Source organism: Musca autumnalis, unplaced genomic scaffold (genome assembly GCF_047663935.1).
Source record: "Musca autumnalis isolate F117 unplaced genomic scaffold, ASM4766393v1 scaffold_3, whole genome shotgun sequence".
Classification (NCBI taxonomy): Eukaryota; Metazoa; Arthropoda; class Insecta; order Diptera; family Muscidae; genus Musca; species Musca autumnalis.
The window spans coordinates 238,956,454-238,982,181 of record NW_027411866.1 but is presented as its reverse complement, the minus strand read 5'-3'; the positions used below and the strand labels follow the sequence as shown (position 1 = coordinate 238,982,181).

Sequence of the window (25,728 nt, the reverse complement as noted above, 5' to 3'; positions counted from 1 at the left end):
GTTAACGACATTTCCTGAGTATTTCAGCCTTGAAAAACTTCTCTACAAGTGGTGTCTTAAGACACGCCGTTCGGACTCGGCGATAAACAGTAGGTCCCATATCATTGAGCTAAATATGAATCGGGGTGCACTCATTGATATGAGAGAAGTCTCCCTTGTCCCGTATGGGATGTTGTCGAACAATGTTTTTTTCTTATTTACTGCGAACGGGTTTAATAAAACGAGTCATTTAATTTATTAATTCCAAGGCTTATTTATATTAGGTAGATGCATGTATTACAACAACTAACAAAATTTACAAAAACAACATTGTTGTTATTGAAAATTTTATGTCAAAGAAAATATTGAATAATAGGGTCGTTCTTAAAATTTTCTCAGGAAAAACGTAAATACATTTTGAAAATCCTCTAAAATAGAACAAATTTTAATCAAAAGTTAAATATAAAGCATTCAGAAATGTCGTAAGTCATTGTTATTACACCTTTACGAAGTATTTTATGGTAGCAAATTTCGAAGTTTCAAATTTCATGAGTAGACCCTATTACAGTTTGAAAACCAAATTTACAAAAAAAGTAAAAATACAGCTGATTGTCACTTCTACTTTATATAAATGTGCCTTGATCAATTCCATTGCTGTTGTAAGACCATATTTACGTTAACCATATTTATTTACATCGAGCAGGTTTCAATTGTCAAATCCATTTGGCGTATACAAATATATCATCATAAAAGAGGTTAACCCAGCAAAAAGCTCCAATGTAAACATGATGTTAGGTTATTTTTCCTTTGTGTAATTGTGTGTGCGAGAGAGGGTGTTGAGGCGCAAAGGCTTCCCATATGATTCACCTCTCTCTCCATTAAACTGTCAGTACGCCGTAAGCATCCTCAGTAAAGAAGAACTGGCATACAATCTAACGCCGGCGGTTTCTTCGATGCCGGATTGAACCTGTGTTTCGGCACGCGGCACACATTGTAACGTAGTTTGCTCGTTGGCTAAACCTTACGAAATGAGAAGAATAGTATTTTCACTTTCCAGGGGATTAATACGAATTTTATTGACAATTTACAATCTATTCGGGCTTGAATACGATAAGAATATGTTCAATGGGTATGAATCGATCGTTGGCGTGAAGATGGCTAGGTGGACCGGTGCTCGTTAGCTGGGGGTTTCGTGATAAGTGAGCGTTGTTCTGACAATGGTTACCCTTACTCGGATGGCTCGATGGAATCGGTGGTGGTTGAGTGGTTGGCTGGGTATCGGGACCCGGTGGTTTCGCTGGTGGTTCGAGGTAATTGGGGAAACTGTTATATTGATGACGGTGTTGAGATAATCGGGATGACGGGTTGTAGAAGATCGGGGAACTGATATGATATCGACGGTCGCAGGTAATCGGGTCGGCGGTTTGTGGATAATTGGAAACCAGGTAGATTCGGAGTCCGGGCGATAAGTTGTTGATGCTCGGAAACACTATGGATAAAGACAGCAATAAACCGGCTAAAGAATAATAACGCAGCAGGATCTGATAGCCTACCAGTCGAGCTGTTTAAAACCGGAGGCGACATGCTGATAAGGTGTATGCATCAGCTAGTTAGCGCCATCTGGCAGGAAGAACGCATACCCGACGATTGGAACCTGAGCATCCTGTGTCCCGTCCATAAGAAAGGAGATAAGACTTTATGCTCCAACTATAGGGGGATAAGTCTTCTCCCTATCGCCTACAAGATAGTGTCAGGGATATTGTGCCAACGACTAAAGCCCATGGTCAACGAAATAATTGAACCATACCAATGCGGCTTTAGACCTGGCAAGTCCACCATTGACCAGATATTTACCCTGCGGCAAATCCTGGAGAAGACCCAAGAGATGCAGACCGACACCTACCACCTTTTTGTCGTTCACAGGTATTCCAAGCCATGTCTCAATTTGGTATCCCCGCAAAGCTCATTCGGCTTTGTAAAATGACTCTAAATGACACAAGATCTTCAGTTAAAATAGGAAAGAACCTCTCCGAAGAGTTTTGTACCAAAAGAGGTTTCATGCAGGGAGACAGACTTTCGAATGATCTTTTCAACATCCTGCTAGAAAAGGTTATACGAGAGGAAAACGTCAAAAGAAGTGGCACAATCTACACCAATAGCCACATGTTACTTGCTTATGCTGATCATAAAGACATCATGGAACGATCAGTAAAAGAAGCAGAAGAAGAATCTGCTAAAGTGGGTCTGGCGGTAAACGGCGAGAAGACCAAGCTGATGGTCTCGACGCGCAATGCGTCCATTGAGATCGGACCAACTGTTGAAGTTGGTTCCTATAATTTTGAGGTAGTAAAAGACTTCGTATATCTCGGCACCGCCGTAAACACAACAAACGACATCATTTGTGAAATAAAAGAAGAATTGTATTGGCCAACAGATGCTACTTTGGCTTAAGTAAGCACTTCAAAAACAAAGCCACAACTCGTCAAACAAAAGTAACGATTTACAAAACACTGATACTACCGGTGCTGATGTATGGTTCCGAAGCCTGGGTACTTGCGCAAGCAGATAAGGCAGTGCTTGGCGTGTAGGCCATATCATAAGAATGAGCGATGATGAACCTGCTAAAAAGGCGTATAAATTCGAGCCACATGGCGGTGCACGCAGAATTGGCAGGCCAAAGAATAGATGTCGCAAACAAGTGGATGAAAAGATGACAAGGCGCGGTATTCCAGAAATCGAAGCACTAAACAGAGAGAGTTGGAGATCTTTTCTTAGTTCGGTCTATGGAACAAATGTTCTGCAATGGGCCAGCTAAGTAAGTAAGTTAATCCACTGTCCCACTGTTCACCACTTGCTGCATATTTGCGATAAGATCAGAAGTATGAAGAAGGTCCTCAAGTCGCTGGCCAGCAGAACTTCTGGCTGAAAAAGAAACCTTGTTGGCCTCATACAAAGCAATAGGCCGGTCTGTGGTAAGCTATGCGGCTCTAGAGGAGTATGCAAATGTTAGCGCTACGCAGTGAAAGAATATTCAAACCTGAGGACTGCAAAAGGGGACCTTCTCATGACACCAGTGGACCATTTTCAAGAGGTTACGAAGGTGCAGCAGAACAACAGGATGTTTTCGATGCAGTACCTGCTTGGGTGTTATCGTTACGATCATCCCTGTCGCGATCTCAGGAGAGATCTTTATGATCTAGATAGAGAGCTCAAAAGAAATAAAAGAGGACTTCTAGAACAACGAACCTATCAGGCAGGCTTGGATAGCATTCACAATGATGCAGTCGTGCAGGCAGTACAGAGATACAGTGCGAATACCGTACTTGAGGACAACCCCTATCCATCACAGCAAAAAAAGGCCTCCTACCCGTTTTCAAACGTACATTAGTCGACCGTTAGGTTTACTGACCGACCCTATCCTAGCTCACACAGAATGTGACACCTATCACTAATAGGTAACTACGATTTTCCCTATCTATCGCAGCTGAGGAGCGTCAGCTGCCACGACAAACCAGAGTAGTTTTGGCTCTACTACGCTCGCCTAAATTTTTATTGGTCGGATGTTGGTCGCGCCGTGTAAAACATCTGCTCAGTACGCGGCATGGTCCAGTACGACACACTGCACCTTTTCAACTGCCCCGCCAAACCTACTCATCTAACTCCAGTGAATATGTGGTTACATCCCATCGAAGCAGCGACTTTCTTTGAACTGGAGATAGACCCAGAGCCAGAGTGAGCAGACGAACGAACATACAAACATACAATAATAAACACTGTTAGAACAACAACCACAAGTGCGTGAAGTAAGTTCATGTACAGGACAAAGAATATCCAGTTGAATTTGAGTGGTGTTTCCCTTATCCGATCTTTCGCCTTGGTAACCCTTCGCGTCGTATCCTTGTAACCATCTGAGGTGTCCGTTAACCTCCAGCCTAGAATTCCATCGTTCTAATCGCTTTTAATCTTTTTGTGCTGTCCATAGCCCTAGGACAGCAACCTAGAATTCCGACCCCGCGTTTAACCCTCTGAGGTGTCAGTAGCCCTTTGTGGTGTCCGTAACCCTAGGATCCCCAGCATAGAATCCAGTCCCTGCGTTTAACCCTCTGAGGTGTCCGTTGCCGTTGGACCCTCATGTTTAAACCTCTGATATGTCCGTAATCCTTGGGACCGCTTTTAGAATTTCGTTTCGCGTTTAACCCTCTGAGTTGTCCGTAACCCTATGAGGTTAACCCAGTCTTCGCGTTTAACCTTCTGCCAAGAAGAATTTAAATTTAATCTTTTACTTTCAGTGGATATTTGAAGTTAGTCAGTACTACAAACAGCACCACTTTTGTACACATCGCTACAATTTCCACCTTGCCAACAAGAGGAGCTAAGCAGAGAGTGCTTGATCATCATAGAGTGCTATACCAATACTCATCACTTTCAACTTAAATAGCTCCCGGTATCAATGCTTATAAACGTTGAAAAGATAACTTAAAAACACTGAGTTTGTTGATAGAAGGACAAAAGCTTGAGCCACTAAGGTTTTCAATAGCAAATGAATTTCCTCTATTCTTGTGAAATGGATCTAAGCCCATAAAGGATCATAAGGAAGATAACTCTGGGTATCGGTCCACATTTCCGCAAATCTCCCCCACAAAAGTTTAAACTTTTATGACACCCACCAAAAATCGTTGGTGCACATGGATAGGGTAACCGATTTGGTTTAAACTTTTTACATCGTAATACATATTTCTTTCAAACAAGTTCAAAGATGGAATATATGGCTCCATTCATTCGGGTACCACGACGCATAAACTCAACAATTTTCGATTTAGAGAGGTTTAAGCGCTATTTTAAAATCGATTTGGAATTTTTACCGAATTAGGGATACGTAAGACCGATTTCGGTTAATCGGTTATTAGCCGTAAAATCTCTTAAAATCGTAGTCGACTATTGACTGTGCGAAAACCGTATAACCAACTATTCTTAATCGACTTTCGAAAGTCGGAGTCAACTATTATTCGTAGTAGACCATTAGTCGTAGTCTATTATTATTCGTAATCGACTATTAATCGTGGACGACTATTAGTCGTAGTTGACCATTGGGTGTGGTAAAACCGCATTATGGACGGCACTTTTTTGTACATATGTACATCACAGATTGCATCAACGAGAATGGTCGATTATATTCGATTATGATCGGTTTTCCGCGGTTAACGAATAATCGAAACTCGACTTTTAGTACACTCTCAAATAATCGACTAACCGAAAATCGAGATTTAAGTTTTTCACGAAAACCGTATAATCGAAAAACCGATTATTGCATTTCACTGCGTATAGTATAGTACACATTGACAAGCAAAACTGACAGTCATCGAGGTCTATTTCGTGAATATCAAAGCCTAACTGAAAATTTTCTTTTGTAATCGCTAAATAATACCGTAAATATTGTATTTCAAACGTTTTTAGCTAAATAAAAGTTGTTATTTGCCGGAAAATTGTCCTAAAAGTACGTTGACTGTCAGTTTTGACTGTTAGTGTGTACTCCCCTTATTCCTATTACCGAAGGTAATGAGTAAAATAAAGTAGCTTGCTGTTTTTTTTTTTTTTTTTTTTTTTTTTTGAAATTGTTTACAATACTTTGTAATGGGTTCCTATTTCTAAAAGATTCTTTACACCGGTGTGAATATTTAAAAAAAAGGCTAAAGAGGGTGTAAAGAGCGTATTTACACTTTGATACGACCAAAAATGTGTCTCATCGAACTAATGGTTTTAGACCCCAAGTATGTTTCTACGATGTCCGTTTCAGACAATTTTGAGTAGATCTAGCAATGTCCGTCCGTCTGTTTGTCTGGCTGGTGCGCACGATAACTCTCGAACGGATCAATCGATTCGGTTCAAATCGAAATATTTTGTCCAGATTTGATTTAAGTTCGAAGATGGGCCATATAGGTCCACTCCTTTAGGTACCTCCCCACAAATGTTCAAAAATTGTCGCAAAACTTGTGCGCACGATAACTATCGAAGGGAGTAACAGAATTGAACCAAACTTTGCGTAATACTACATCTAGGCATACATCAGGTTAGAATATGGATTATATCGGTCCACTCCTTCAGGTACCTCCCACTCAAAATTTGAATTAAGTGCAGTTTAGTGACACCTCGCGAATCGTTATGAATTTTTTTGTAGCAGAATGTTCGTGCGGCCCCCGTTACGTTATTGTAATTTTTTCCGTGACCAAGTCCATAGTTCCCGAGATAATGGCGCATATCCTCAAAAAACGCTGCACTATGTCGCGAGTTCAAATAAACGGTGACCAAATATAAAAGGAGTTGGCGTTGGCAGATGAATTTTGGTATAAATACTTATAGTTAACTGATAATGTCGAGTGCAAAAAATTGGGAAGGTCGGTCCACGTTTTGGGATAGTCCCCATGCAACGGTACTTATTAATGTTTCGGTATTTTGAATATTTTAGCTAAACTTGAATTTTGAGATGTGGGGTTTTCACTTTACAAAAAACTTTTCCGATAAAAATTATGGACATATGTAGGTCCACGTTTTGATAACGATTTTCGGAATTTTGAATATTTTACATATGTTTCACGCCCAAATACGCCGAAATTTTGCATTGAGGGTTCCCAATGGACCAAAAATTTTTTCTGATAAAAATTATGTACATAGGTCCACGTTTTGATATAGCTCCAATAGAACGGTATCGCCCGATTTTCGGTATGGATCAGGTTCGATATGGACTATATTTGTCCACTCCTTCGGGTACCCCCCACACAAAATTTCGGATAAGTTCACTTAAAGAGCTGCTCTCGAATCACTTTGAGTTTTGTTGAAGCAACTTCCATTCACTGACCCACTTACGATGGTGCAATTTTTTCAGGGGCAAGTAAATACTTTCTGAGAAAATAGCCCGAAAGTTGTAAAAGTCCCTATGACACCATGTGTAGTGACTGGAGCGCACTATAGCACTCGAAGTGGCCAACGGATTTGGTCCAAAATTTGCTCACAGTTTCAATTCACATAGGCTGAGGGTATATCTCTGTCGGCAAAGCCGACTGATACTTTTTTACTTGTTTTATTTGAGTTTTACTTAAAAACATTTGTCAAAATGGGCTTCTGTCCAAGTCGCAGGGAATTAATAGGATTTGTTCAAATCATTGTGGCTGTAAGTAGGCAACATTTCAACATTCTTTCAATGTAATAATCCAATCTTCCCTCCTTTTCTTAGATTCTATCATTGTGGAATTATTTTGAGATTGATCTTTTCGATACGCCAATGTATGACATAAAGCTATTCGAACATCAATGTGTTAGTGTGACGCTTTGCTTTGTATCGCTCTATTATGCTTTGGGAACATGGTTTTGGGCTTCCAAATTACCACTAACGCGAATGATGGCAAGGATTCATGTAAGTCAACATTCTGTTAATCAATTTTGTCAATGTTGGTGGTGTTCATTTCTTGTTTCCAGTGCATTTTGGTTTACATTATCTTGGTTATGTTGTTGTTCTTTACAAGATCTCGTTATATAGCCACCTATGGACCCCTTATACGTGGTGTCTTCAGTCATGAGATATTCGATGATGAAGATGACCGAATGGCTAGAAGTTTATTCATAATCCAAGGTATTATGTTATTATCTGCTATCATCGTTGTGGTTCAATTCAATTACGTTGTTAAGAGGTTGGCTAATTTGTGGCGTAAGAGAAATCACAGTGTTTAATAAAAGGGAAAGGAATATGTTCCTATAACCTTTAAATATTGGATTTGATTTTAGCTGAATTAGCCCAAGGGTATATTATGCTGGCAGAGCAGCTAGATAGCTCCGCTTTTTGCTCGGCGAGTGAGGATGCACTACCACAAATAATCACATATGTATCACTTAATCTGATAAATCAAACCAATCTTCTTAATTTCGTAAATTGGACTTAATTCGAAACGAGATCTCAACGAAATGTGTGAAAAAAATCGCTTACGTCAGACGTGACAACATATCACAATCCCACGACGGTCGGTTCTATGTACCGGATTGACCCGAGGAACCATCTTCTCGGCCAGGGGCCGTCACCTCAGCAACTACTTGTTCGTCTTTATTTTTATCTTGGGAGCGGCATGTCCTGGAATGCCTACTGGAGGAGGGCTTGCATTCCTACTGCACCAGTCTGTCCAGTACAGACCTATGTCGCCTGAGCTAGACTCTAGGGACCCATACTTGGAGTGTATGGGGGGTAGCGGTAAGGTGTGGATCCGCCGAGATAGAACTGCTGAATGTGTATGTCCCGCCTGTCAATAGCTGCTAGGAGAGACGATCGGACATCTGTCACGTTTAACGGCGTGGCTGTGACAAATCCGAAGAGGCGCGCTGGCTATTTCTGCCGACAATTTATCGAGCACCCCGATAGCGACCGGGCGAAGAGAAGTGTTTTGCGTCGTTTGCGATCTCTTCCAGCCGAGGAAGAACCCCCACAATTTACGATGGATGATGTTGCAGATGTTATCCGAGGCGCAAAGTCATCCAAAGCGCTTGGACCTGACGGAATTTCTATGGTGATGTTAAAACAGCTGGATGACCCAGGAGTCGAGTATTTAAGTATCGCAAGCCACCCTAATTGTTCCCCATGCCTGGAAGATGGGCAGGGTGGTCCCGCTGCTGAAACCTGGCAAAGATGCCAGTAAAGGTGAGTCGTACAGGCCGATTTCACTTCTTTCACCAGTAGCAAAAGAGATTACTCCTCCCCAGCATCAGAACGTGTTATCCAGTTGCAGATCATCAACACGGGTTCCGGAAGCAGCACAGCACCACAACAGCACTGCGCGCCATTTCCACATATATTGGACGAGGACTCAATCAGGACAAACCATGTCACAGAACAGTGATGGTAGCATTGAATCTGCCCAAAGCGTTTGATACGGTCAGCCACGCTAGGCTGTTCGAGGATATCGAGAATACTACCCTCCTGCCTTATCTGAAACGCTGGGTTATCAACTATTTGTGTGGTCGCCAGTCATACGTGGAATTCAGAGACAGGAAGTCCAAACCCCGTAGAGTGAAGCAGGGAGTTCCCCAAGGAGTGGTGATATCTCCGGAACTGTTTAACCTCTACCTCTCTGCAATTCCACGCCCTCCCGACGGCATTGAGTTAATTACGTACGCGGATGATTGTACACTCATGGCGTCAGGTCCCAATATCGGTAACGTTTGTGACAGGCTAAATGCCTATCTCATTGATCTTGTAGAGTTTTTCCACGCGAGGAGTATGAAAATATCCACCACTAAGTCAACAGCCACACTGTTCACCACATGGACGGCGCAAATGAAGCTCCCACTGAATGTGCAGGTCGACGGTGCAATTATTCCGACCACAAACTACCCCAAAGTCCTAGGGGTCACATTTGATTCGATTCCATGTATAAGTCGTCCCAGCATACTACAGTTATCTGCGATAAGCTGAGAAACAGGAACAAGGTCCTCAAGTCCCTAGCCGGCAGCACTTGGGGTGCAGATAAAGAAACCTTGTTAACCACATACAACGCGATAGGTCGGTCTGCTATGCGGCGCCAGTGTGGTTTGCTAACGTAAGTGATACGCAATGGGATAAACTACAAGTCTGTCAGAATGCCGCCCTGAGAACAGCTACAGAGAGTCACCTCATGTGTGCAGTGGACCATTTACATCAGGAGACCAAGATCCTTCCTGTGCGTCGACACAAAAGGATGTTGACGATGCAGTACTTGCTTGGAAGCTATAGGCAAGACCACCCGAATCATCATCTGGTGGATATGCCTGAACCTCCCAGGCAAGTTAGGGAGAATTATCGAGATCTGGAGAGAGAGGTCCAAAGATATAAAAGAACCTCTAGGTCAACGTGCATACCAGGCAGGTTTAAGAGACATTCATACTGATGCGGTTGCAGAGGCTCTGGCAGCCTACAGTGTGAATATTGTCCTCGAAGATCATCCACCACCCGTGGCAGCGGAAGAACAACAGCTGCCAAGACAAACGAGAGTCGTGTTGGCACAACTTAGATCTGGTTGGTGCAGCCGCCTCAATTCTTACTGGGCCAGGATTGATGGCAAGCGGAATATCTCCCCGGTATGTGGCACCGGTCCGCATATTACGCAGCACCTGTTTAACTGCCCAGTCAACCAGTCAAGATTTACATGCACTTGTAGATGTTGCTACAACAACAAAATATCATTTCCATGGGACAAACCATCTCGATAACATTGTCACAACTTACAGATTTTTCGACTTCGTCTCTACTGAACGCAGCACTTCCATCATGGAAAGCACATTTAGATTCTCCATTTATTTTGAGATTCCCTCAATTAAAACTTTCGATAGCCGCCCAACCCTTGTAACCTATCCTTCTTTGATCCCTTTCTTATTGAGATTCTCGTTCCCATTCAAATCTTAAAGGAAAAACACGGAAATTTTGTCCTCCCAAAATTCTTTAAAATCCACTACATTGTTGTTGTTGTAACAGTGTTTTTATTATGTTTATATGTTCAATCTGGCTCTGGGTCTATCTCCAGTTCCAGAAAAATGGCTGCTTCGATGGGATGTAGCCACAGATCCACTGGAGTTAGATGGGTAGGTTTGGCGGAGCATGGATATCCTTCCTGATCTCCCTGAATGGGCCAGGCCTACCCACCGATAACATCCAAGCAGGTACTGCAACGAAAGCATCTCATTGTGTTGCTTTACAGGAAGAATTTTTGCCTCCTCATGTAGATGGTCCACTGAAGATTTGAGGAGGCACCCTATCGCTGTTCTCAGGGCGGCATTTTGGCAAGTTTGAATCTTTTTCCAGTTCGTATCACACAATCTCGGGGACCAGACTGGAGCCGCATAGCTTACCACAGACCGATCTATCGCGTTATACGTGGCCAACAAGGTTTCTTTATCTGCACCCCAAGTGCTGCCGGCCAGGGACTTGAGGACCTTGTTCCTACTTTTCAACTTGTCGCAGATAGCTGTGGCGTGTGCGCACGACGTGAATGTAGTGAAGTTTGTGGTCGGAATTCTGCTACCGTCGACCACGACATTCAACTCACGTCCAAACTGCGCTGTCCATGTGGTGAACAGAGTGGCTGTAGATTTTGTGGCGGAAATCTGCATATTCCTCGAATGGAAAAAGTTGGTAAGATCGGTTAAATAGTTGTTCAGTCTCTCACAGATGTCATCAGAATAGGTACCCGACGCCAGGATCGTGCAATCATCCGCATACGTCACGATCTCAATGCCTTCTGGAGGGGGTGGAATACAGGAGAAGTAGAGGTTGAACAGTTCCGGAGATATCACCCCACCTTGGGTAACTCCCTGTTTCACTCTACGGGGTTTGGACTTCTTATTCCTGAATTCCACATACGACTGGCGACCACACATATAGTTGATTATCCAAAGTCTTAGGCTTGGCCGGAGGGTTGTCTGCTCGATGTCCTCGAACAGCGTGGAGTGCTTGACAGTATCAAAGGCTTTTGATAAGTCAAGCGCCACCATCACTGTTCTATCGCAAGGCCGTCTCTGGTTGAGTCCTTTACAGATATATGTGGTAATGGCGTGCAGCACTGTTATCGTGCTGTGCTGCTTACGGAATCCATGCTGATGATCGGCAACTTGATAGCTATTTCTGATACTGGGGAGGACTAAGGCCTCAAGGGTCTTTGCTACGGGCGACAAAAGCGAAATCGGTCTGTACGATTCACTTTTGCTGGCATCCTTGCCGGGCTTCCGTAGTGGGACCACTCTGCCCATTTTCCAGACTTCGGGAACAACGAGGGTGGCTAGCGACAAGTTGAAGACTTTCGTGAGATACTCGACTCCCGTCTCATCCAGCTGCTTCAACATTACCATGGAGATTCCATCAGGGCCCAACGCTTTGGATGATTTAGCGTTCCTGATGGCATTGGCAACATCATCCATTGTAAATTGTGGTGGTTCATCCTCGGCAGGAAGAGATCTGATGCGACGTAATACTCTTCTCTTCGCCCTGTCACTCTCGGGATGCTCGACAAACTGTCGATTGAAATTACTTGCCCACCTCTTCGGGTCAGTCAACGTAACGTCGCCAAACGTGACTGAGGTCCTATCTTCCCTTCTTCCAGGGTTCGAGAGTGACTTAACCGTTGCCCACAATTCACCTATACCGGCTCCAATGTTGCAGCTCTTCAGATGATTTAACCATTTGTTCCGCTTATGTTCGCCGACCAGCCTGTTAACTTCCAGTGTCAGCTCCCTGACTCTGGGGTCATTGGGGTTGATACGACGAAGCTCATCGCGCTCATTTGCTAATCCCGTCGCCTCTGCTGGGAAATTTGGTCTTACTTCGGGTATTCGACCAGCAGGGATATGGCGAGCGGCTGCAGCAGTGATGATGTCCCGGAACGTCCTTTCCGCTACCCGAACATCAGAAGGATTGGGCAATTCTCTGAAACGGTGATTGGTGAACTCTCTGAAACTCGGCCAATCAGCTTTTTTATGATTGACGAACGTGCGTCGTTCAGAGGTGATGAAGTCGGGTGGTCTGCTAATGGAGACAATTATGGGGAGATGGTCTGATCCAAGGAAAATGACGGGTTGCAAGGTAACGTCATTTGTCAGACCAGGTGACACGATGGTTATGTCAGGCGAACTGTGACACTCTCCTCTAATTCTGGTAGGGGCGTCCTCATTGACCGTGCAAAACGTAGAGCTATCAATCTGCTCAGCCAGCGCTGTACCTCTCTGGTCGTTTCCGAGGGCCGAATGCCACATCTCATGATGCGCATTAAAATCCCCCAGGACCAGACGATTATGACCTTGCAAGAGCGGGCTAATGTCAGGCCTATAATCATGGATACAGCTATTTCTCGGTGGGATGTATACATTCAGCAACTCTATCTCGGCAGCTCCACACCTGACTGCTACCCCCATACATTCCATGTATGGGTCATTAGAGACAGGCTCAAGCGAGATAGGTCTGTATTGGACAGACTGGTGCAATAGGAAAGCCAATCCCCCACCTCCACTTCTGGTGCGATCTTTCCTCAGAACATTGTAACCATCGCAATGCTCTAAGCTGTGGTTGTTGTTCAGCTTGGTTTCCTGCACCGCCGCGACCTTGATGTTCTTCCGACTCATAAAATCTACTATCTCCTCGATCTTACCTCGGAGTCCATTGCAATTCAATTGCAAAAAGGCTGCATTTTCGGGGATTGGGACAACAACGGCTGGTGTTAAAGGCTGCGTGTGTGGTTGTTGTCGAGGGGACTGCGGGGGAGTTTCGTAATCAGACGACGAGGGAGTCTCGTAATCCGACGACGACTCACTGGGAACTGTGTTCACACAGCATGCAGCAACATAGTCCCTGTCGTAGTCCCTCACGTGGACGAGTCCAGAGCAACCCCTTAGATGCACCCACTCCTGACATCTATTGCATCTCACCGAAGGTTGGATGTGGGTGAAGATGCGAATGTGACAAACTGAGCACAGATATATTGGTCCTGGGTTTTCTTCCGTCCCGGCTCGGACCAATAGAATTCGGAGCAGGCATTCCGGGATATGCTGCTCCCAACACAGAAAAACGAAACAAACACGAACATGTACACACTGAGGTGGCAGCCGCTGGCCGGAACATTGGCAGCCGCTGCCGTGTAGTGGTTGGAGCGCAAGATAACTCTTGAACGGATCTGTCGATTCGGTCCAAAATTTGGCCTTTATATTTTATCAAAACATAGTTTAAATTGGAAGATGGGCTATATCGGTCCACTCCTTCAGGTACCTCCCCCACAAAACTTCAAAAATGTTCCGAAAAATTTTGCGCACTATAACTCTTGAAGGGAGTGACCGATGTAATCTATACTTTGCACATCCTAATATATCTACCAGATATAGATCAGGTTCAAATATGGACTATATTTGTCTACTCCTTCTGGTACCTCACACACAAAATTTCGGATAAGTTCACTTTAAGACCTGCTCTCGAATTACTTTGATTTTTGTTGAAGCGATTTGCATTCGCTACCTCCATTACGACGGTAAAAGTTTTTTCAGGGGCAGATCCATATTTCTTGAGAAAACAGCCCGAAAGGTGTAAAAAACCCCCATGTCACCATATGTGGCGGTCGGAGAACACGATAACTTTTGAACTGTTCAACCGATTTGGTCCAACATTTGGTCTTCGTCATGTTATATTCAAACTTAGTTTCATGGGCAATACCGGTCCACAACTTTCGGTACTTCTCAACAATATTTAATAAATGTCACTAAAAAGCTAGAACGATATCACTTGAATGTGGCAACCAATTTGGTCCAAACTTTGGATCTCCTAATATTTTATCAAAATTTAGTTTAACTTCTAAAATGGCCCATATCGGTCCTCTCTAGGGTTCTTGCCCTACAAAAGTTCAACATTTGTATCTTAGCGCAGTTAATTCCTAATCCACATTTTTGTCGGCAAGTTCAAATGTCCAAAAATGGCCACAAAATTCTGAACAGACCTTCAATACATTCGATCTTTCCGCAGGTAAAAGTTTCGCTTCACATTGGCTGAGGGTATATATCTGTCGGCAAAGCCGACTGGCACTTTTTTTACTTGTTTATTTAGATTCTCCTTAATTCAATCCCATTCAAATCTTAAAGGAAAAACACAAAAATTTTGTCCTCCCGAAATTCTTTAAAATCCTCTTGTCCTCTTCACTGAAATTTGATCCTAGAAATCATTTAAAAACCCATTCATGGTTCCACTCATGGTACAATAATTCTTAGGTAGGCCACAGCTAACAGCTGATTACAATTTTTTTTTGTTATGGCTTAATCTGTCAAAGCCGTGTTGACATGCAGAGTTGATATTTATTATTAATCAAAAAATTCAACTCTGTTTTGTTTTCATTTCAACATTTCGTTCTTCTTCTTCTTTGTTTACTCATCCGTTATCATTCATCAAAACAATTTTGACGTTTTAAGCCATAGCGACAGGGTTGTATTTTTTGGCGATTCTCATACCTGGCCTACCTATGAATTATTGTACCATGGTTCCACTTTTCTCATAAATACTCTTTAACCCTGCATTTCGAAAATAATATCAACAAAAAGTATTAGTTTGGCATATATTTGGTGTATGTACAAAACATATTTATTTTTGTTGTTTTTTTAATTTATTTAAATTTAATTTGAATTCATTAAGTAACTGTGGCTGTTTCAAAAAAGATAAATATTTTTTATGTAGTAGATAACAAGACCCATTATGATAATGCAAATTAAATTTAAGTTATTTAAAGCTAATCAAAAGTAAACTTACTTTGTACTGCTGCAAACGAAACTAAAGCAAAGAAAAACGACAGCAACAACAAAAGTCTTGTATAAAACTAGAGTATATTCAACATGATTATATCTTCCTAGTTCCATCATTTAGTATTGTACAACACTAGTCAACAAATTTTGTTAGTAATATTGTTATAAAAAATACATTTTGAGTTTGTAATAAAAAGAAAGGAAAAAATAAAATTGAAATTAAAATTAAAAAATTAATCTTACAACGTAGTTTTTGTTGGTTTGTTTTGTTTTCTGTAATCAATATGATACACAACAACTTAAAAGCAAATAACAACAATGTAAAAAAATGAGTAGTTGAGTATGCGTGGTGTGTATGATTGTGAGTGTATTTGCACAGTTGCATTGTTTCCTTTTTCCTGTTAAAGCTATCAATATTGATTTGTAATATTTGTTTGTGTGTGTGTATTAAGGATGTGATAGTAATAGTGATCAGCACCGATTTTAGAAATTATAAACTAATTTTTTAAATAGTTTAAATAGTTTTTTTCTGTTTATCTTTAAATGCCCTAGGAGATAATAAAATGAAAAAATGGGATTGGATCAAGATAAATTAAGGGGCATCAACCAGATAGCTAAGAAATTTTTAGCTGGATGGTAGGTAAAGGTTTCCAGACTATAATGATATATATCTAATACGGGGGAAATTATTTTATCCCCAAATATGTTCTCTTAGGTAAAAAATTCAAGTAATTCCTTCCACAGAAAATATTATCCATTTTACACTTTATCCACAGTTTTAAATTCTCAAACCTAAGGAAAGGTCGTTTAGATTGAATCAATTTATTCTTAAACAGAATAATACTACACATCTTATCAATCCGACTGATGCCCCTAAACCTAACATGTCACCTTTAACTACCACCTACAATGAGCTTTATACTAAAAACTATTTTTTGATGAACACATCCTTTCCAATTTCTTTTGGAATTTATTTTTTTCCATTTCCCTTGGCAACCAATATTTTCTAGATTGTTTTGCAAACAAATGGAATTGTTATGGTTTCTGGTTCTAAACCAAGAATGTTATTTGTTCTCTTTTTTGAAATAATAAAAAAATATATATTCCTTATATATTTTGGGAGGGAAGTTGAGTGTGTGTGTCTAATCTTAATATCTGTAAGATGATGATGTTGATTGGCCTAAATTTCTATTGACTAAATTTAATGCTTATATTATTAACCCTAGTTTTCATATGATCCAATACATCATGGGAAAAATCTTCCAATGTGGTATAACGGCTCTTTTGGAAACTAAAGATATCCGCCAAGAATCCCAACATTTGATCTCTAAAGTAATGGCAAATATCTTTGAGATTTTCATCGGGTCCAAAGAAACCCCAGGCCATTAGAGGTGATAATTGTTCCGAAATGACATAGAAATGGGACATGAAGCCTTCGGGGAATTTCAGCATGCGCTTTTTGGCTTTCAAAACAGACCAAACAGCAGTTGTTAGGGCCTGCAAGACAAAAAAAAAGAACAAAAAAGTTATAAAAGTAGCTTTTTTAAACCAAACCAAACACTTACAGTCTCCTTAAAACCATTGGAAAGAAAACGATTTTGCACCACAGCAATAACACTGGCCGGTGGTGTATCTAAATCACGAAATGAATCGAGTATTATGAAATCCAAACAGATATCATAAAATGTCATGGCCTTGACATTGCGTGACTCCAATTCCTTTTGGATTTCATCCCAGTTGTTGGGATTTTGCAGATAATTAATCATATCTTCGTAGCCTACCAAGAATTCTTTGGTATCTTTGTCGCCCAAACAAAGTAAATCTGTGAGAATTTGGCGGCCGGTATCAATGACCCATTGGCCAATTGCTGGATCCTAAAAAGACAACAAAAACTCTACTTAATTAAAACATTCCAACAAGTATCTCATGTAAACCCACCTTAAACAAATATTGAAAACCCAATCTCACACAATGCAATTTGGCCAAATACTCTGTATCATTGCTGCAATGCACCAACTCCGTACGCAAAGTACGATAGGGTATGGCCGACTCTTCATGTTGCTTTAATGCCGTCTGATATAGTGGAAATTCTTCATATTCAGTTTCAGCAAAACTTTCAAATTCCCTCATATCAGCCACCTGATCGAGAGCCGAAGCAAATGATTCAGCCGAATCGAAATTAGGATCGGACCCCGTACGACTCATACTTGTTGAACGATTTGATTGCTTATCATCATCACCAACTCCACTGCCACCCACATCTTCTAAGGCGGCCCAATGATCCTCCTCAGCTTCATCAATGGACGGTTCATCACGAAATAGCACCGAACGTTGATCGAGAAATAACAGCTCACTTTGTTCCTGCAAAGCGTAGGCCATATCAAGTAAATTTTGTATTTCACGACAAAATTCTGATTCTTCAGCTGTGGTGAGCAGGGCTGGAACACCACCGGGGGAATAGTGGGCAGCCAAAGCATCTTCCCAAAAATTAATGACCGTATCAAGGGCCTCCATACCCATAACGCCAAGTTGTTGTGCCGTCAACTGGGTTGTCATTATAGCACCTTGTGATTGAGTGGACATCACCAGGGACCCACCACCAATACCAGCTCCCACGGAACCGCTGGCCATAGACATGCGGTCAGATTGTGAATAGGCAACTGTGGAAGCTACAGGGCTGCCGGAACGGGCAGATGCTTTGGAACCAGCCACCGATATCATGTCGTTGGGACTGCGCATACTATTGCGAGCCCTTCGGCTGGTGTATTTGCGAGCTCTACGTGGAGGACGTGGTGGCTTGCGTCTTCGTAAAAATCGTGACATAACTCCTAGTAGGGCCACACCGGCTGCTATGGAGATTATGACCACCTAGAAGAAGAAAACAAAATTAAATTTAAAAAAATAAAATAAAAAGAGGACATTAAAAGTGTATTTTTCAATATTTCAAGGATTTTTTAAAAAAATTTAAAAGAATCCAAAAAGACGTGAAACTTTGATTTTTTTAAGATTTTTAAGAGATCCCGAAAAGGACATTAAACGTGTATTTTAAAAAGATTTTAAGAGGACCAAAAACGTGGATTTTTTTTAAATTTTAAGATCACCAAAAACGTAGATTTTTTAAAGATTTTTTGGTGACCCAAGAATGTCATTAAACGTGGATTTTTTTAAGATTTTTGGAGGACACAAAAGGGCGTGGATTTTGAAAGATTTTTTGGAGGCCACAATAAGGTCATTAAACGTGGATTTTTTAAAGATTTTTTTTTGGTGCCCCAAAAAGGACATTAAACGTGGATTTTTTAAAGATTTTTTTGGTGCCCCAAAAAGGACATTAAACGTGGATTTTTTAAAGATTTTTTTTTGGTGCCCCAAAAAGGACATTAAACGTGGATTTTTTGAAGATTTTTTTTTGGTGCCCCAAAAAGGACATTAAACGTGGATTTTTTGAAGATTTTTTTTTGGTGCCCCAAAAAGGACATTAAACGTGGATTTTTTAAAGATTTTTTTGGTGCCCCAAAAAGGACATTAAACGTGGATTTTTTAAAGATTTTTTTAACGTTTTTGGAGGACCCAAAATGGACATTAAACGTGGATTTTTTAAAGATTTTTTAAACGTTTTGGAGGACTCAAAATGGACATTAAACGTAGACTTTTTATGGACTTTTTGGAGGTCCCAAAAAGGTCATTAAACGTGGATTTTTTAAACGTTTTTGGAGGAACCAAAATGGACATTAAACGTGGACTTTTTACGGACTTTTTGGAGGTCCCAAAAATGTCATTAAACGTGGATTTTTTAAAGGTTTTTTTTGGAGGACACAAAAAGGCCATCAAACTAGGATTATTTAAAGAGTTTTGGAGGACACAAAAAGGACAATAAACGAGGATTTGTTAAAGATTTTTAAGAGGACCCAAAAAGGACAATAACCTCGCGTTTTTAAAGATTTTTAATGGGACCCATAGAGGAGTCTATGATCTTGGATTTTAAAGATTTTTAAGGGGGCGCTAAGAAATTGGATTTTTAAGGAGATTCATAAAGGACCCTAAGAACTTGGATTTTTAAAGATGTTTAAGGGGATCCATAAGGACCCTAAGAACATGGATTTTTAAGGATTTTCAAGGGGACACTAAGAACTTGGACACTAGGAACTTGGATTTTATTGCAACTCTTCACATGATCTATCAGCTGATGGAGACAATTATAGGGAGATGTTCTGACCCAAGAGACACGACGGGTTTCTTGCTTGTTGTTGTTGTAGCAGCATATGATGCTGGGTTGGTAGCCGCTAGCCGAAACACTTTTGGTTTCGGGTTAATCCGGTACGAAAGAACCTGCTGCCGTGGGATTGGCGGGTTGCTTGGTGTTGTCATTTGTCAGGTCAGGTGACGCGATGGGTAGGTCTGGCGAGCCGTGAAAGTTCTCTAAGACCTGTCCTTTATGACCTGCCTGTAAAATACAATCGTTTGCATAAATTAATTTCACCCCATCTATGCATCTAAACCTTTTATGTGCATGAAGCACAAAATCAAGCATTCGTCAATACTAGCTCCGGCCAAATCTATTCATTTTCCATCTGTGTTGTGTGTTTTTAACTTAACTTCATTTCAATACTTCATGTTATCTATCGAGCATTGAATATGTTAAGACTTTATTATGATTGAAGAAAATTTTTCCCATTGTTATCAAAACACTCCCAATACAAATAGAAAACACCACAATAAAGATAACCAACAAAACAGGTTCCGCATTTTGTTGTTGTTATGGAAATGTCATGTGTTAGATTTCATGACAGAGTAAACTGCACCCAACGAAACTATTCAAATCAGTTTATTGTAATAAATAACAACGAGTCTTGATTGATAAGGCGACCGACCACACTACTTGACTGATTTGACTTTGGCGGGTATACTAAAAACGTGGGTAATTGTCTCGTTTACATAGAAATTTCTTACGTCACAAAACAGACGTGCCCCCAAACGCATTCATTAATTTACCTTTAACATAACAAATGAAAAAAATAAATTACAAACACTTGATAACAAATACCATTGACATTTGAACGCATCCTTACTTACCTTTTGTGTGGTGGACATACGGGCCGGGAAGAGACGTATGTCAGACCATTTGGCCGGAAGTGAACATCCCAACATTTTGGATTTGGTTTTTGCTGCTATTCCCTATATGCAATGATGTTTATCTGATTATCCAACGTTGTCTCGAGTGTTGCTTAAACTGCACTGCAGTTTGCACTAAAAAATTTGTGTTTTTTGTTATAATCAATGGAGACGATGGTGTGTATTCATTTAAAATTCTACATTTTCCACTGTTCCAAAAATTCACTTTGTTTTTTAGAGGTTATATTTTATCAAACCGAATGAGTATTGCCGATCATTTGCCTTTTACGCAAATCGAATGATTTTCTTTCTGTGAAATGGCCGTTTATTAACCTTTTTTGTTGTGTCGTGATTACTTTTGTATTGTTGCTGTATCTATTTTTTTCTCAATTAAACTCTGTTGACGAAATTTTGATTTTCCGCCGACACACACTTTTCCACTTTGTTGATTGCTCGCTTTTCTTCCTTGTTCTCTTTGTTTTTTGTCTCATTGATTTGAATGTTTATCAAAAGCAGAGTGATATTAAATTAAATGTAGAATTTTTAACTTCTTCACTTTCACTATTGGTATTTTTTCAGTAATTCAATTCCATGATGATAAAAAACAACACCATCAAATCATTGCATCACGGACCCACTACTAGGAGAATATAAATAATAGAAAAAAACACACATTTGACGTTAACGTCGTGGCAGGGTTACCCGCTAATCAAAAAACTAGTTTGTTTACATATTGAATGAGAACAATGTCGGTATGGTCACCTTTAACGGCGTCAATTTTGATGGGCTTCTGGCCATTTATGCACTTAACAAAATATAGAAGTTGATTATGTATTTACATATTTTCAGTAGAAAATAAAAAATACAATACAAAAAGTTTGGGTAATTTTTGCGTTGAACGTTGACAAATCATAAAGCAAAAAATGGAATGTGTTTTGCAGCTTGAAGTTCCAAATAATTGACATTTTTGGTATCAACGTTCAACATTGTAACAACGGCCAAAAGAATTAGGTCCTAAATACCTCTTTTATCTGGTTCCATCGGTTAACCGGCATGCTGGGTTTTTGATTTTGAAAATCTGGTAAGCCGTGCTTTGCTAGGCGTTTACACCAGACAATTTGTTGTTAAATATAACTCTGATTACTAACACATACATACATTTGTCGGCTGTCCTTCAGTTTTTCACAGACAGTAGGGCTAAAAAATTTTTGACATATTTTTTTACAAATATATGAGATAATTGGTGTGTCTTTTTACTTACTAAATGTTGCTAAAACAATTTTTTCAACAACTTTTCCTTTATACAACTGTCAAAATTTGAAACATTTGTAATAATTATTACAAATTATCGAGTACGCAGACACACTTAATAATTGAAATGTGTAGAAAACAAAATAACATGAGCAAAAAACAAATATGTGAACGGAAAATAAAAGGAAATCTATGATTTTCATTCATAATTTTACAACTGTTTTTGCAGTTGTCAGAACGCCTACGTCACACAGGCATGTTTTGGAATTTTGACAATCAATACATGATAGCTCTGTTCCTTTACGTGCAAGAATCCTCAAGTTTTACCACTTTTTACTCGAAAAGCGTTCCTTTACTTCTGACACCATGCAATTCATATGGGAACAGTTTACAACTTTTAAGCTGTAAACAGATACAACGTTTGGGTAAAGTTTTGTGTCGTTTTGGCCGTTTTTACACTGTTGGGCATGATGCCGAAAAATTCAAATTCATTTGAAATATATGCCGACAAACAGATAAACGCTGGACTTTGGTATCGTCGTCGCCCTGTTGTTGTTGTTTTTTTCTCGACGCCCAACGCAAAACTTTAATCAAACGTTGTATCTGTTTTCAGCTTTACTACTTTTGCCGGTTTTACCATTTTCAAAAGTAAAGGAACAGACCAGATGTCAACTGTCCTATCTTGTGTAAACGCAAGGTTACCTCTATTATTATCAAGCAATCATTGCTGCAACAACAAAAAATTTTTATATCAAAATTTTGTAAACAAAGTGAAAAAATTTAATTATAATTGAATTAAAATTAGCAAAAGAGCAAAATGTCAAAAAATATTTTCCTAAACACATTTTTCCAAACAGCGTAGAAACGAAAAAATGGCAGAAATTGCAAAAACTCTAGCAGAAATGTAAAATCAACGTATCTGGCAATCAGATGCCAGCAAACAAGCTGCTAGTTTCTACTCGGGAAAATTTGTATAGCAGAAAATTTTATTCTGCTCCATTTTTACTTAAAAAGAAGTGTGAGTTTCGTACGGGAACGCGTTTCTGGCACAAAACGAGACAAAAATAGTGCATGAAGTATTAAGCTGAAAACACATCCAACGTTTGAGTAAAGTTTTGTGTAGGCGTTGAGAAAAAGCAACAACAACAGGGCGACGCCGACACCAAAGTCCAGTGTTGGTATTGTCGCCGGCATATAATTCAAATGAATTTGAATTTTTCGGCATCATGCCGAAGAGTATAAAAACGGACAAAACGAAGATTTCAGTAAACATGTTTTTAAATTAGTTTTGAAGATACACATCATTTCAAAATGAAAAACCCATACGAAGTACTTAAATTATTCTAATTTTTTATACATTTCTTGTTATTTGTGGGAGAAATGGAAAACATCACACTTGAAACGAAATAATGCGCATTCAAAATTAACATAATTCAAATTTTAATTGATATTGTTACGGAATTAGATTTAACTAATGTCCGTGTAGACGTTGTTTTATTCCCCGATACGATTTGTACCAAATAAAACAGGGTTCGTTTTAGATTACGTTTCTACAATGCTTTATTTACTTTATTACACTTATTCAGAACCGACTTTAATTACTAAGCACACAGCAAGTCTCTAGTTAGCACGCAGCTATTCTTTAACCGATCTGTTCAGTTCAACGCTTAAAACACAACTCCACTCGTCATTGCCAGTTCCCCTGTATTTATATCCCAAAGTCTCCCTGTTCGAGAGTCCTCTAGAAAATGTCTGGCAACTCCTCGAATATGTACAACGAACACACAGACGAACATTCGCACTAAGCGAACAACCAGACTCACATACATGGGGGATGATCAATGACGTAATTACAACAACAAATAAATGCAAGAAAAGAAGTAACAAACTAAACGATAATTACATGATTTTGGCAAAACAAACAAAAGAACATTAACAAAAGGTAATGTAACGACTAGAATGATGAAGAGAGTTCTACATGGTAGTTGTTGTTGCTTAAATAAAATAACTGCGTAATAAAACGTTATGTTACAATTCAAATTTTTAAATTAACGGAAATTAAACTAAATTAACTTAAACCTATCAGTTACATTCGTAACAATATTATTTAAATTACTATTGTATATAAAATGATTATGTTTCAAATTACATGTCGAAAAATTCAACCTAAAAAAACAGTAAACTATAAATGTACGTTTAGGGGTCGAACATTCAATTTCAGGAAGAGGAAACACACACATACAAAATAAAACGACAATACACCACACGATAAAGCTGGCAAACTATCGATAGTCCAACTATCGTTTCGATTGTTGTCGTAAAACAAAGATACGTCGGCAACCAAAACAAGTTATTTGGGTTATCTGTCTCAAATTGTATAAAACAAAATTGGTTTTGAATCCGATATAAACAAAACCTTACGAGAGTGATGAAAACGATAGTCCGACTATCGATAGTTTGCCAGCTCTACCACACGACCATGACTCGGGGACTTGGTATTTCTTGTCCCCACACTCAGCCCGCCTATCCTTAACCCTTTTGTCCAAAAAACACAATATTAAAGGGCCCCATATCCACGACCACCCACCTCATTTGCAACCTACAACCTAACTTTCCTCTCTTACAAATAAACACTTAGAAATTCATATTAATCGATACAATCAAACATTAAAACATTTATTTTCATAGTTAGATAGATTAATCCTATACTTAACCCCCCCCCCCCCCTATCGTTTTCTGTGAGTCAAAATTTCAGATTACCACTAGTATACAAAAAGGACATTTTATATTTATGCCAAATCTGGTCACTTCATTAAACTCTGTTTCCCTCCTAATCGAGCTCGGTTAGTGGCAAAAGCTGGACGTTACCATATGGTCCAGTACACACAATTACACAAAACCAGGAAATTCCTTCTTATATTTGGGGCAACCCTATACCCACTTTTCTTACTAGGAGTTAAAAATCCTCACATTAGCACACAAAAATTTGTCTTAGATTCTAATGAACTAACTACTGACGATCACAACTTATTCTAACAAAGAAATATTTTAAACTTTTCTTCGTCTTGGTTTGACTTTTTCGTTAAAAATTAATCATGTATATCTTATTTTTCTTCATTCCAGGTAGGTATTATAAAGCGCGCATGCGCAATCCTTGGCAAACACTGGTTATGTATCAAGCCGATGGATCAACTTTCAAAAGGTATGTAGACGCAAATAATTATTTTTACCTCGTATCCAGATATTTATTTATTCTTAATTTCAGGTTTGTTTTTGGGAATTTCTTAGTTGCGTTTCTCCTCAAGTACACTCATCTTCCTCGGCACTTTGGAATTACTAGAGCTTTGCACACACAGGACTTTGCACCAATAGCAGTCTATCCTGGCTTCCTCCTGGCCAATATTTGGAGGAGCCAGTGTTTTGTCTGTTTTGGTTGCGGTTAACTTGGATTTTGGCGATATCTTTAAGTCCCGGGCCACACTACAGTAATTTCACTGAAATTTTGATATGAAATTATGCGTCTCTAGATCGACGTCCATAGTAGAGTAAAATGATAAAATTGCTGTAGTGGGGAATTCGATTTAACAACACCTAATTTCATGAAATAATTTAATGAAATTCACGCTAGTGTGGACCGGGACTAACAAACACAAGAAGAAACAAACATTCAACAATAAGCCTACTGTTTAAGCACTATGTCTATTAACTTACATTTGTTTGTACGCACAAAAGCATAAATTTAATACACAACCAAAACACAATCAATAAAAACAAGAAACTTTTCTTTTTGTTCAATAAAAATGTTTAATTTAAAAGGAAAATCCACTTTTTTTACAATGATACTATTTTTATTCTTACGCACAAAGACAATTGGCTGCTTTGTTACAATCCAAAGGCTAATACAAGGGATATTTTTCCTCCATTATGCCTTTTATAGGGCCGCTATCAGCGTGAATTTTCATTTTCTCTCGCGTTTTCGCGCATTTTCCGACGTTTACCAGTTTCCATTATGTTCGCACCTACAGAATCCTTTAAGTCCCCACAGTGTTGTATTCTTTTACCTGGCAACACTGTAAATCTAGCATGTGAACCGGCCGCCTAAAATATCCGGTTCAG

The 25,728-nt window shown here is 39.7% G+C and overlaps 2 protein-coding genes across 4 annotated transcripts; one reads left to right on the top strand and one right to left on the bottom strand.

Moving 5' to 3' along the window:
* The first annotated feature begins 6,959 nt into the window (after positions 1 to 6,959).
* Positions 6,960 to 25,433, top strand: LOC141397266 (uncharacterized). 2 transcript variants are annotated; one of them, XM_073973370.1, is made up of 4 exons: positions 6,960 to 7,144; positions 7,208 to 7,387; positions 24,736 to 24,814; positions 24,878 to 25,433. In XM_073973370.1, exons 1-4 carry the CDS (start codon positions 7,088 to 7,090, stop codon positions 24,898 to 24,900), a joined length of 339 nt encoding a protein of 112 aa, XP_073829471.1. In that variant the 5' UTR covers positions 6,960 to 7,087; the 3' UTR covers positions 24,901 to 25,433. The 2 variants fall into 2 exon arrangements, with proteins under 2 accessions (XP_073829471.1, XP_073829470.1); XM_073973369.1 differs by lacking the exons at positions 24,736 to 24,814; positions 24,878 to 25,433 and adding an exon at positions 7,450 to 7,734 and having other exon boundaries at positions 7,018 to 7,144.
* Miga (mitoguardin) lies at positions 15,055 to 21,106 on the bottom strand. Of its 2 annotated transcripts, none has more exons than XM_073977374.1 (4): positions 20,323 to 21,106; positions 17,191 to 18,120; positions 16,818 to 17,126; positions 15,055 to 16,749 (listed from the first exon to the last, which is right to left on the bottom strand). In XM_073977374.1, exons 1-4 carry the CDS (start codon positions 20,395 to 20,397, stop codon positions 16,441 to 16,443), a joined length of 1,623 nt encoding a protein of 540 aa, XP_073833475.1. In that variant the 5' UTR covers positions 20,398 to 21,106; the 3' UTR covers positions 15,055 to 16,440. The 2 variants fall into 2 exon arrangements, with proteins under 2 accessions (XP_073833475.1, XP_073833476.1); XM_073977375.1 differs by lacking the exon at positions 20,323 to 21,106 and adding an exon at positions 19,749 to 20,134 and having other exon boundaries at positions 17,191 to 19,693.
* Positions 25,434 to 25,728: the final 295 nt, after the last annotated feature.